The sequence below is a fragment of the Frankliniella occidentalis genome, unplaced genomic scaffold (assembly GCF_000697945.3).
Source record: "Frankliniella occidentalis isolate FOCC.00 unplaced genomic scaffold, Focc_3.1 Scaffold11, whole genome shotgun sequence".
In the NCBI taxonomy this organism is placed as follows: domain Eukaryota; kingdom Metazoa; phylum Arthropoda; class Insecta; order Thysanoptera; family Thripidae; genus Frankliniella; species Frankliniella occidentalis.
The window spans coordinates 2,336,089-2,347,795 of NW_026267141.1; the positions used below are offsets into that span (position 1 = coordinate 2,336,089).

An 11,707-nucleotide genomic window follows, 5' to 3' on the forward strand; every position below is an offset into this window, starting at 1 on the left:
ATGACAACTACCACCTTGTTGTTGTAATTAATCATCTATTTATACTTATTATTAATTACTGATCAATCCTGGCGACATCTTCAAATTGTCCCTCCATGTTCACTGCCTTCTTGTAAATACACATAACTGTCCGTTCCTTGATGTCACCGCCTTGTCGCCTCCCGCCTGGAGTAAGGACCTCAAATAAACCATCACTTCCGCTCCAGCAGCTACCGTGTTTACTTCGTTGACCCTTCGTCTTAACTATCGAATTACATCAGACTCTAAAATATTACTTCAAATAACAACAGGTTATGGACTCCAGGTGACACGTTTCCACTGTGCAAGTGAAAAATGGCAAATCTGTGAAGTGTGAGTGAACTATTGTGATAAATAAGTGCGCGCGCGTGTGTTAGTGCTAGTGCTCAAGATGGCTTCCAGCACCAGGCGAAACGGGCAAGTGAGCCGGCAAGATAGTGAAATTCCATCACGTGCCAAGACACATTAACGTCTCAGACATTGAGAAACTAAAAGGGGCCGAAAACTGGAAGGCCTGCGTCGCCTCCAAGTAAGACGCCTGGAAATTCCTTGTGAAGGTCCACCTCCGGCAAGGCGGCATGCTTCAGTGTCTGGAAGCATTGCCGCCACAAAATGTTCGTGATCAGCCCCAGGCCGACGAAATGATAGATGACCGGGATGCCAGCAGCATCATCGTCACCACGCTGGAACCAGCCGTGCTGACCCACATCCTGGACACGAACTACGCAAGAGAAGCATGGGATGCCCTTGCCTCCGTGTACGAGGACAAGGGTGTTCACCGGCGTATAAACCTCGTGTACGACCTGTTTGAAATCAGGCACAAGAATTACAGCAGCCTACGAGACTACGTCATGGCGGTCAAGGAGGCAGTCTCCTCAATCGCTGCCACGGGAAAGCCGGTGGAAGACGAGCTGACGGCAATCCTCTTGCTGCGGAACCTGCGACCAGAAATGCGTCACCTGCGCCAGCTCATCGAGAGGACATGTGCCGTCGCATCATCGGGCGAGGAGGAGCCGTCGCTCCAGGTCTCCGTCGTGGTGGAGGAGCAGCTCAAGGAGGCTAGAGTTGAAGAAATCGACGCGGCCAACAAGGAAAGCCACAAGGTCTTCAAATTCACCGCGCAAAACTCGCGCCAAGGCAGCTCCAGCATGGCGGCCACCAGAGGGAAGCACTGGCGTGGAGACCGTGGCGGCCACCAGTGGACCCGGAAGGAGCAGAGCCCCGCGGGACGCCATCAAGTATGGAAATTTGACAAGGATGCAAAGAAGGTACAATTATAAGCACAGTGTTACAAGAGTAGTTATTGAACACACTTTTGGACTTTTAAAAGGTCGGTGGTGACGTCTGCTCTTCCTGACCCTCAAAGATGTTGGCAAAGATTCCAATTTTGTTTTGGCAGCTTGTGTTTTGCACAATTTTTGCTATTTGCACAATGATACTGTTATTCAGGATATGGCTCAGAATGTACGGATGCTCAATGCTAATGGTTTTGGTGGAGTGGCTGATGCAGAAAGTAAGCGCATTGGAGATGACAAAAGAGATGAAATATGTAGAGCATTCTGAGGTTTGTGGTACTTTACTACTTAGTAAATTTTGACCATGGTATAATTTTGGATCCTTGTGCTACAATATAAAATTTACAGAATAAAATGAATGGATAACAGCACCTTTTGGTAATTTTGTATATTTTCTTTCAAAGCAGAAAAACAACAGGGAACAAAAATATCACAAATCCAGTACACTTCACATCACAGTCAGCCTACCAGCAATGTTGACATCTTGTTCCCTATTGTTTTTCTGCTTTGTTTCGAAGCAGGAAAACAGCACAGAACAAGTTGCAACCAAAGGCTGGTTACAAACACGAACGGAAAGACGAGCGGTAGCCGTGGTAGGGGAACAAAAACACGCCTATTATTCTGCTCATTCATTCTTCGAGCACCAAGCGCGATGGCACGCTGTGGCAGTACTCGCAAAACCCTTCGGGACCCCAAAGATAAAACGGAAAGAACAGTAAACTTCACAGAAAGTGAAAAGGACTTGCTTGTGTCGATAGTGTACGAGGTTAGGTTGGTCCTTGCGCCAAGAAAGGCTGATGCGTTGACTACTAGAGAAAAGAATGAGACATTGGAGTTGGCTCCGCAAGCTTTCAATAGTAGGTCAGGCTTCACAACGCGTACTTCGAAAAATCTTAAAAATCTCTCGGGCAATCTGAAGGGTCTTGCGAAGACTGCTGCTAGCCTCCAGAAGTCGGAATTGTTCAAGACTGGTAAGCACAACATTTCTTTGTCACTCCTTGACCAGGGCTTGAGAAATGGTAAGGTTCTTTCATTACACATTACTTTATTTTAGGTGGAGGCTGACGCTAGAGATTTAACGCCTCGGGAAGTGCAAATTTTGGCAATTATCAGAGAGTCGGGCACTGGCCTCGAGAGTTCTTATGATGGGGACAGGAGCAGCAGTGCAGTACAGCAGCAGGTGCAGCAAGAAGAGCACTGTGGTGCTGGTGCACCTGCAGCAGAGTGTACTGCTGACTCCCTGAATGCTGATATGATCGTTTTGTAGTTCCCCGACGGTGAAATCCCAAATGTAAGTACTATTGTATAGGTTTTCATTACATTGTTAGTTTGTGCACAGGTCTATTTTCTCATTGTAGAATTTATTTCTTTGCAAATGAATTTCCAAAACATACAGGTGCCCCACTCTACACCAAAGATGTTGAGCCCTCACAATTGAGGGTCTCATGCACCGAGGCACCTGTTGATTAGCAAAGCGAGTGCCCTTACAAATGTCCTCGCCTTCCACCAGCAGTCAGGAGTTGCCTGTCACTTCCCAGGACCTTGCTGCTGGAACCTCACAGACCTCTCCTGTCATCACACTAGCGAAGAGGAAGTCGGACATGGAGGCAGAGTTGGAGCGGAGCCAGAAGACCAAAAGAGGCGCCGCTTAACTCAGCCACCCTGGAGGCAGAGAAGAGGCTTCTGGAGGAGGAGGAGAGGAGGAAGAAGGAGGAGGACCTGAGGAACACCAGAGAGGAGGAGGAGAGGAGGGATGCCCTCTTCAATTTAGAAAAGCAAAAGCGAGAGCTGGAGCTTTAAAAATTGAAGAGGGACCTCGGTCTAATATAATAGTAGAGTAAGAGATAGGGTAAGGCAAGGATTGAGAACATGCACCATTTGCAGTAATATTAGATTTGTTTGCCAGTTGTAAGATTATAAATAGGTTTTTAGTTTTTTTAATTTTCTACAGTCACTGTCACAGCTTGGCATTACAAGATATATTATAGAAATTGGTGCATCTACAAATTTCACGCCTCCAAATATCTTTTACATAGTCCAATAAAAGTTGATTGTTTATTCCTGCAACAGGGATCTATTGAAATGATGTAAGTAACTGGAATCATTGTTATGACGGCCTTCTTTGATGTGCATGGTGCATCACATTATATTCAATTGTCACCAAGTAGGCCCTCATAACAATTTCAGCCTGTGATTCATGTTTATGGCATTTTGACAAATCCCTGTTGTCTACCCCCCCCCCCCCAACATAAATTGGCAAATTTTTTGTCTCCCATGAAATGCTAAGTTCCTGTGATATGAGACTGTGATACTTTTAAGAGCATTTCTTTTCTTTTTCATATTAATGTTAGCTTAATTTGTTTCCTCCTTAACATTTTATTTATCACTATTTATTTCTTGATACGTACTACCAAACTTTTCGGTAAGCCTACCAAAGTATTATACTGTCATCTTTTAAGAGATAGATTTAGCTGCTTATGTGTCATGTTCTTGATGTGTTACTTGTTTTTGTTTCATACTTATTATTGTTCTTTTCTTTTGCTATGAAGTTCCATTTTGTTTGTTCTTCAGTTCGTACTTAATAATTTTCCATGAAAGGTAAAAGTTCCTCCATTGTACTGCTATTAAACTATTTTATTAAAAGCAGTACTATGAACATATTCAAGTTTTCCTTTACTTTCAAAGGACATTGTTGTTGGGACGCGTCGATGTGTTGGGTCATGTGCTTTAGGAAACACTTTTTTGGTGGTGCGGACACAACTGTGTAATGGGAGTCCTTCCATAATATTTTGAAATCAGTTTACTTGAAGCGGGTTCCTAACAGACGAGTGAAACGTCTAATTGATCTCTTACTACAAATGGAGGAGGGTTATTTGTTAGGCACGATAATGCAATTCAGATGGAAACCTTGTGGCCTCGAGATTTGAATGTGCTATTTGGTTAAGAGCCAAGAAAAAAAATACTGAGAAGGAATATAGAGTTGTTTGATGTTTTGATAAATGTTATATATACATTCCCATGCATGTATATCTGTCCCAGCTGTGTCATGGGCTCTCACATATATCAATGAAATCATTTTCGATGACACTACCCCATCGTGTTAGCATATTCACAATGTCCATTTGATGCATTTTATCAGCTCAAAAGTTTCAACTGAACCACAGGTTCAGCAGGAACCAGAGTTCTTCGGAGGAGACAGCGTAAAAGAGACCTACCTAGACAGTACTGCTTAAGTGGCTCAAAACACAATGTTAACTATAGAAAAAAATAATTGATAAAATTGAGGAGGGAAGCCTACTACAGAATCTTTATTTCCTGAGTTGCAACTTTGAATTTTGTTACTTTTTCATTTTTAGGTTACTTGGACAAAAGTTAGCAACTAGATGTTGATTATAGACGGGCTCCCCAAAAGTCCGAAGGTGGGGCAATAGTCAGAAGTTAGATCAACAAAGTGCAGTGTGAATTTGTCATTTTCAGATGAAAACAAGACTTGTCGCAAACTTCTTTAACCATGGAGACTGCCCTGAAAAGAAGCATGACTTCCGTTTCACAAACGTGACTTTGTTTATGAACAAAGGAGGGGGAGTCTACGCGTACTTGGAATTCGATCTTTTAAGGCCAGCAAAAGTCCTCTCTAAGGTGAGATTAAATATTTGTGCTGCCTAAGTCGTAAGACTTTTCACAAAGCGGGTGTCAGACTAGCCGTGACGCCTTCAGGTAACATCACCACCCGTACCTACACACTACATCTGAAGGACCTTTTATTGGCCCTAGAAAGTCGCATTTTTGAGCTTATCTTGATCAGACGCCATACTGAATCTGGCCAGTAAAAACTTTGCATCTTCAAATGGACAGCTGGGACAACTTTTCGTTTCGTCCATGATAGCGATGCGAATTCGTCATTTGTGCCTTATACTACAGTCTATCTGGTACAGATGTGAACAAAAATGTGACTTTCTAGGAACAAAAAAAAAAAAACACTTCAGATTTTGTAATACTGTGAGTATCCCGTGAGTCCTTTCCGGCGGGTCCTACTACCATTGTCCGATTACCCCACAACGTTCCAACGTCGTCCGATTTCCCCGTGATATTCTAACGTCATCCGATCTCCTCGCGCTCTGCAGCGCTGCCTTCTTCTAACTACGACTGAAGCAAAATCAGTGGAAGAAAAATCGTAAATATCGCCAATTGTCCATGTGTTCCTTCATCTTTTACGAACAACAGGCAATTTTCACGATTTTTTAACCACTGATATTGCCCCACTCGTAATTAAAACAGAGCAGCGCAGTAGAGCGCGCGTCAAAGGGAGATCAGACCTCGCTTGAGAGACACTGGGAGATCGGATGACGTTAGAACGTCGCTGGGAAATGGGACGACGTTGCAGCGTCGCGGTAAGGTCGAAGAACGTTAATGGGACCCGTCGTTTTTTTTTATTATTTGGCAGTGACGTCACGTTATAAAGCAACTGACACATACTTTAAATGGGGAAAGGACAATCCCGTACCTAGGAGAGATGCGTTCTTAAGCACATCTGTAGCGGGTGCAAATTTGTGTCTTAAAAGTTACAATTTGTACCTAGACTAGGTACAAATGACTTTATTTGTGTCTACTACTGGTGAAAATTTGCATCAGCTAGAGATTTGCTTAAGAACGCATCTACAAAATACGATACAACATTTTTCTTTTCCATTTAGTGTGCTGTAACCTACGTGACACGACTCGTCGTCGATTCAACGTCGTCATAGTTTTGAAGGTTCTACAAGAAATGCCTTTTAATTTCTTTGCAGGTATCATTTGTTTTTCATCGCTGTTTGGGTGCCATATCACCAAACCTGTGTGAATATTATCAAACTCTTTCTTGGGGGACTGCTATCTGCAACCTCCTCGTTTTAAAGCACATGTTGTGGTCTCAAATTCTTGAGAGTACACAGCCAACCTTTAAATGCCCCGCAAAAGCTGTAAGTGTGGTAACGTATGTGGCACACTAAATTTCAATGGACTTTTTTTTCACAGCAAGATGAGTTTTTAGCGCAGGATGCATTTTTACACCTTTCAAATGACAAATTTGCATCTTATCGGTGGACAAAAAATAAAAATTGTCAATGAATATGTTGCAAATTTGTCATTGGCAAGATGTAAAAATGCACCCTGTTAAGATGTGCTTATAAACGCATCTTGCTGTGGACAAAAGAAGTCCATTGCTCTGTAGTGTGGTTATCTATAACTACGCAAAACCGCTCTTCGGCTGCAGAGCAGCGAAAGATGCATTGTTAAGCACATCAGATGAATTTTAGCAACTTTCAATTGGATGAATCACTTTTTATGTGGCCTCGCAAGGGTTAACTCGTGAACGTAAAACGATACACTCTAAATTACAAAGGTCAATTTTTGTCCAGTGCTAGATGCGTCTCTGTGGACATCTTGCAAGATTCAACTTTGAACCCTGTGTAGTGACAAATTTGTATCTATAGTCTGACAAAGTAATAATTTGTCCAGCAGAGGATACCCATTTGTTACTACCCAGCATTTAAAAAATTGCATCTTGCAAGATGTGGACCCAGGTGGTAGTTGCTAAAAGTATGATGTGGCATTGAGTCATTATTGTTAACAATTTGGTATGGAAGGTGTGGAAAAGGCGCCCCATTGGAATGGAGAAATACCACAAAAACCGTCCCTTGCCTAATAAGAGCGGCAAGCTACAAATTGCGCTGGTATTTAATGTCTTATTCGTTTTAAAAGCAAAAGAGTTTAGCGCGGTTACATCCCTCACTACAGCATTTCCATACGTCAAAGGACAAAAGCAGGCGGCAGGCCCACCCGGAAACCGAGTTAGGGTTTGGTACACAATAAACCGTTACGCATCTTGTCGCGCACCAGCACACTGTTTCTCCCGAGGCAATGAAAGTACTCCATTTTGTGGCAATGCCAGGACAATAGGACAAAAGCCCAATGGCAATAAGTCGTTAATTGCTATTCCACAGGCAGTACTTTTTGCCAATTTTTACAATGAACGGAAGAAGCCTTTCATAGTTCTTTTTTGGTATAACGACGCATCCGTGCGACAAAGGCGGATCAAAAAGCGGTCGCTGAGCAACGACGGATCAGAAAACGGTCGCTGATCAACGACGAATCTGCTTTTTGTTGATCTCTGCATACTTGACTTTGGAGGCACTTGGGTGCTTTTCATTCGCCAACCGTGATCGACCATGGTCGACCCTGGTCGCCGGATGTGCTTTCCATTCGGCGTGGTAACCCAACACGGTCGACCGCCAGCGACAGCGGCCAAAATTGCCGGTTGGGCATGGTTCGCGAAGAAATCAAGAAGAAAGAAGCGGGCAACGGCTGCGGAGTGAGAGCGTTGGTCAGGTTGAAGGAAGAAAAGTTTCTGTGTTTTTGTGTAGAATTAGGAACTTTTCTCCGATTTAACTGATCATACGCGCATCATGAACACCAATAAACCTAAGGTAAGAGTCGGAGCAAAGTGCACATTCAATTTCTGAATGTAAATGAAGATCTGTTTGCATCAATAACCTCGCATTCATACGCACCGTGGGCTTTGAGTTGATAAATGAGCCTTAGCATTTCATTGAATGATAAAATATCTTCATTCCTCTAGGTCGTGGTGGTGACCTGGAGTAGGATCCAAGAAATGTTGAAGCAGGGCCTTATACGCCTGCCACCAAAACCATCACAAGGTAAATATATATCTCATTGAACGCAGTCTCTCCCACAACTTTAATGCCTATTTATCTACATTATGTTCTCCTTCAGCAGGATCATCTCAATCTCAACATCAACCCGAACCTGAACCCGAACCCCAACCAGGCCGCCCTGCAGAGGAAAAATGTTCCTGGAAGGAAAGTGAAGTGAAATTATTAATTGAGACAGTAATGAGGAAAAAAGGTGGGAAAGTGACACATATCTCAGGTGTGAAGTTCTGGAGGCAAGTGGCGCAAGAAACTCCAGGCATACCGTGGAATTCCGAGCAGTACCAGACCAAATGGGGTAATTTATTGCGTAGCTACAGCCGCAAGACAACTGCAAGTCGTTCCTCGAGGGGGGCTCCACTAAATCTTAATACATGTGAAAAGTTCCTATACGAAGAGAGCGCCAAGCTAACCCTTAAACAGCCTTCATTATCCCTGAAGGTGAGGTAGTGACGGGGGACACTGCCATCACCCCTACCTCCCCCAGTTGCACCCAAGGTGCCAATGTGGGACCCTCTCCAATGACACCATACAGAAAGAAGAGAAAGGAACCACATGGCACTGGGTCCAACCAGGCTGGAGCTGGGACTAACTTGCAGGCTGCATTTCTCCACTTCCTGAACAAGTCTGATGAAAGGAGGGAGGCTAGGACTAGCTACGAACTAAAACGAGTGGCTGTAATGGAAGAGCACATGCAAATACAAGAAGACAAAATTAAGATTTGAAAAGCTGAATTAGAGTATAAAAAATTAAAGTTAGCAGTGAAGCAAAAAGAGAATAGGAACAAACTGGAGATGAAAAGAAAATTGGTCGCCGAGGTGGCGAAATTGGAAGAAGCTCGAGGTCGGCAACGCCTCGCGGTGAGCGGGAAGGCAGCAGGGAGACCATCTGCTACAGGTGTGAAGAACCTGGTCATGTCACCAGGGATTGCGACAATGAGAGGAAAAGGGTGGAAAACACGGACGGGGCATCGAGGAGCCGTCGCTAGATGCCACCGAGAAGAAGCCCAGAAAACAGCCCGCAGAGGGGAGAATATTGCGGCCTCGCGTAAATGGGCTTACCTGCCAACTGAAGGTAGGCGGCATAAAGAGAAGGTCGTTCGCTGACAATGGAGCAGCCGTAAGTTTGATTAAAAGCTCATGTGTCGAACAGAACGCAGCCCGTTAACCTCCTTATAGCAGGTACTCCCTGCCAGGACTTTAGCAGGGTCAACCCTAGGCGGGGGAAATTCCCCGTAGGTGGCAGATTTGTTCAGAAGTACCGGGAGGTCAGGGACGCCCTCCAGAAAACATCTAACAGGCGTGGGTACCCCTTCATCTGGGTGTTGGAGAACACTGGTAACATGGATGACGACGACCAGGCAACGATATCACACTGCCTGGGGGTGAGTCCCACAAGGATTGACTCGCTGCATTTTTCTCCCATGGTGAGAAAGCGTCTCCTGTGGCATACCGAGCTGGACCCGGAGATGCATACCTTCGAGGAGTACGCCGTGGACTGGGGAAAAACATGCCCCCCGCGCACCATGAGAGAGGTCGTCCCGCGTACTCTGGTTCCTAGTGCCGAGTTGTTCGCAACTATAACACCAAACTCAGATAGGGTACTAGAATACACCTTTGCGGCGGAGATAGGGACGGAGGTTAAGGGAGAGAAGATGCCGGCCTGCGTGCTCGAGCGCGCGATGGAGTTAGCCGACAATTACACCGATGTCGGGCTTAGTAACACCCAGACGCAAAGACTGATAGGGAATGGGTTCTCCGTGATAACGATTGCGCATGCCCTTTCCTGGCTGTTGGTCCCGGGCCTGGTGTACTATGACGTCCTGCTGGAGTGACCCAATGTCTCCGGCAGTGTGCCAGCTCGGCGCGGCGAGATAAGCGCCGGGAATAGGGGGCCGCAACACCGCCCCCTAACACCGTGCAGCGAGGCTGCACTCCCTGCCCTCAGGGCGGGGGCCCAGGAGGGGCGAATTATATACCGTGGCCCGGGTCCGGTATTGGAGTATTGAAATCGGCCCGATGGGGGCGTGGGGAGCAAAGAGCCAGCTGCGGGCCGCTCCCGCTTTTGGGGGGTCATACGACCTCCGCACCTTTAGCACCCGTCGTGTGTGGGTGGTGGGTTGAAGAAATGGGGAAGGATAAGTCAATTGCGCGGGAGTCAAGAGCAAAGTGAGTGGGCAGAGTGAATGAAGAATGTTTATTGTTGATTATATATTTCAATCACACTAGTTTTTCTTAATTTAATCTGCCCTACGTGCAGCAATGGAAACTCCGGTTAGAAAGGTGAGATATTGGTGAGATAGGCCAAATACTTACTTATTGTGTGTACGCGTACATGCCGTGAGTCGGAAGTGGGGTTATCAATGTATGAATGGGTCAAAGAAATTGATAATTTCGACAAGTTTTCTCTTTTTTGTTGTATTGAGAAAGAGTAACTGAATGATCCACTGCTCCGGCTATATCGCGCAGCCTAACTGCAGCTCATCAACCCCTTTTAAAGCCAAGGGCTTTGGGAAACATGTGGGCCAAGCCATACCCCATTATTCTGTGTCTCATTTGCCTCTGTATCTGTTTCTCTAGGTGGTAATTCTGCAACATGGGAGTGGGAAGCGGTTTATCAAAATGCATCCGGATCAAATGAGGAGTGTTGTCTCGCTTCCTCAGTCACAGTCTTTTTATCAACCAAATTTTTCTCAACCATTACAATTATCGCAGCCATCCCAATCGTCTCCATCCTCAAGCCATCAACCTCAGCCATCACAATCACCCAAAATGTCTTTTGATTCTGCGCACCAGGTATTTGCAATCTCACCAGCAGGAGCTGATAGCACGCACAAATTTACAACACATTCAACAGACCCAAACAATCTAAGCTACCAGCCGCAGTCAAGTCTGAGAAGGCAGACTAGAAAGCTCATGAGGTCAGTTATTTGATAGAGTTAGGTGGCCCTGTCTTTGCACAACAAAATAAAATTTCTAACGCTTCCTGGCAAGATATTACTAAAGATTTAAATCAACGATGCCAGAGCTCATACACTTATACTCAGTGTCGTGACAAGTTTCTCGCTGTGAACGGTGCAAGACAGAGCAAGATGGCTCACAATCACGCTTCAGGGATTGATGTCAAAAAGCTCACACAGCAGGAACAACATCTACATGACATTATACACCAATCAAAAACACCTATGGAGATTGCTGCTGGTGAGGAAGCAAAGTGCTCTTCATCACTTGCGGCCCCTGAGGCTCACTCCTCTGCCTCAGCACAAGTCCCAGTGACAATGCCACACCGCTTGAAACCAAAGAAGAAGCATGGCACTGAGTCTCGAGAAGCTGCCTCCAAGAATGGTATGCGGTCAGAGTGGTTGGAGCACTTGAGACTGTCTCGCCAACACCGTGTGTTGTTAATCGCCCATGAAGGCAGGAAACTGAAAGCCAGAGAACATGCTGTCGAGGCATTAAGTAAGAAGAATCTTCTAGAGAGTGCCAAACTATTATTTGCTAAAAAGAACTTAGAATTTGAGAAAAATCAGGCCGAAAGTAATAGAGATTGTGCTATTAAAATGATTGCAGTGGAGAAGGAAAAGGTGGATACATACTAAAGTATCAAAGCAATGCTACAAAATCATCAGCTCCTGAATGGTGAGTGATAGCTTTTGCCAATATTGTTCTTATTTTGTAATTTTATTGA

The 11,707-nt window shown here is 45.0% G+C and overlaps 2 protein-coding genes across 2 annotated transcripts in view; both read left to right on the top strand.

Annotated features, from left to right (window-relative positions):
• LOC127752383 (uncharacterized) overlaps positions 1-11,707 on the top strand; it is a 25,777-nt gene that overhangs the window by 6,845 nt on the left and 7,225 nt on the right. Inside the window, exons 3-4 of the mRNA XM_052277688.1 lie at positions 4,791-4,952; positions 6,101-6,271. Of these exons, the coding sequence (XP_052133648.1) occupies positions 4,791-4,952; positions 6,101-6,271 (333 nt within the window). The remainder of the gene's footprint in view (positions 1-4,790; positions 4,953-6,100; positions 6,272-11,707) is intronic.
• Positions 10,110-11,102, top strand: LOC113217522 (uncharacterized). The gene is made up of 2 exons (XM_026437467.2): positions 10,110-10,302; positions 10,600-11,102. Exons 1-2 carry the CDS (start codon positions 10,282-10,284, stop codon positions 10,951-10,953), a joined length of 375 nt encoding a protein of 124 aa, XP_026293252.1. The 5' UTR covers positions 10,110-10,281; the 3' UTR covers positions 10,954-11,102.

Coding starts and splice junctions, on each gene's coding strand:
- LOC113217522 (XM_026437467.2), top strand. CDS start 10,282: ATGGAAACTCCGGTTAGAAAG. Junction 10,303..10,599: donor TGGAAACTCCGGTTAGAAAG/GTGAGATATTGG, acceptor CTGTTTCTCTAG/GTGGTAATTCTGCAACATGG.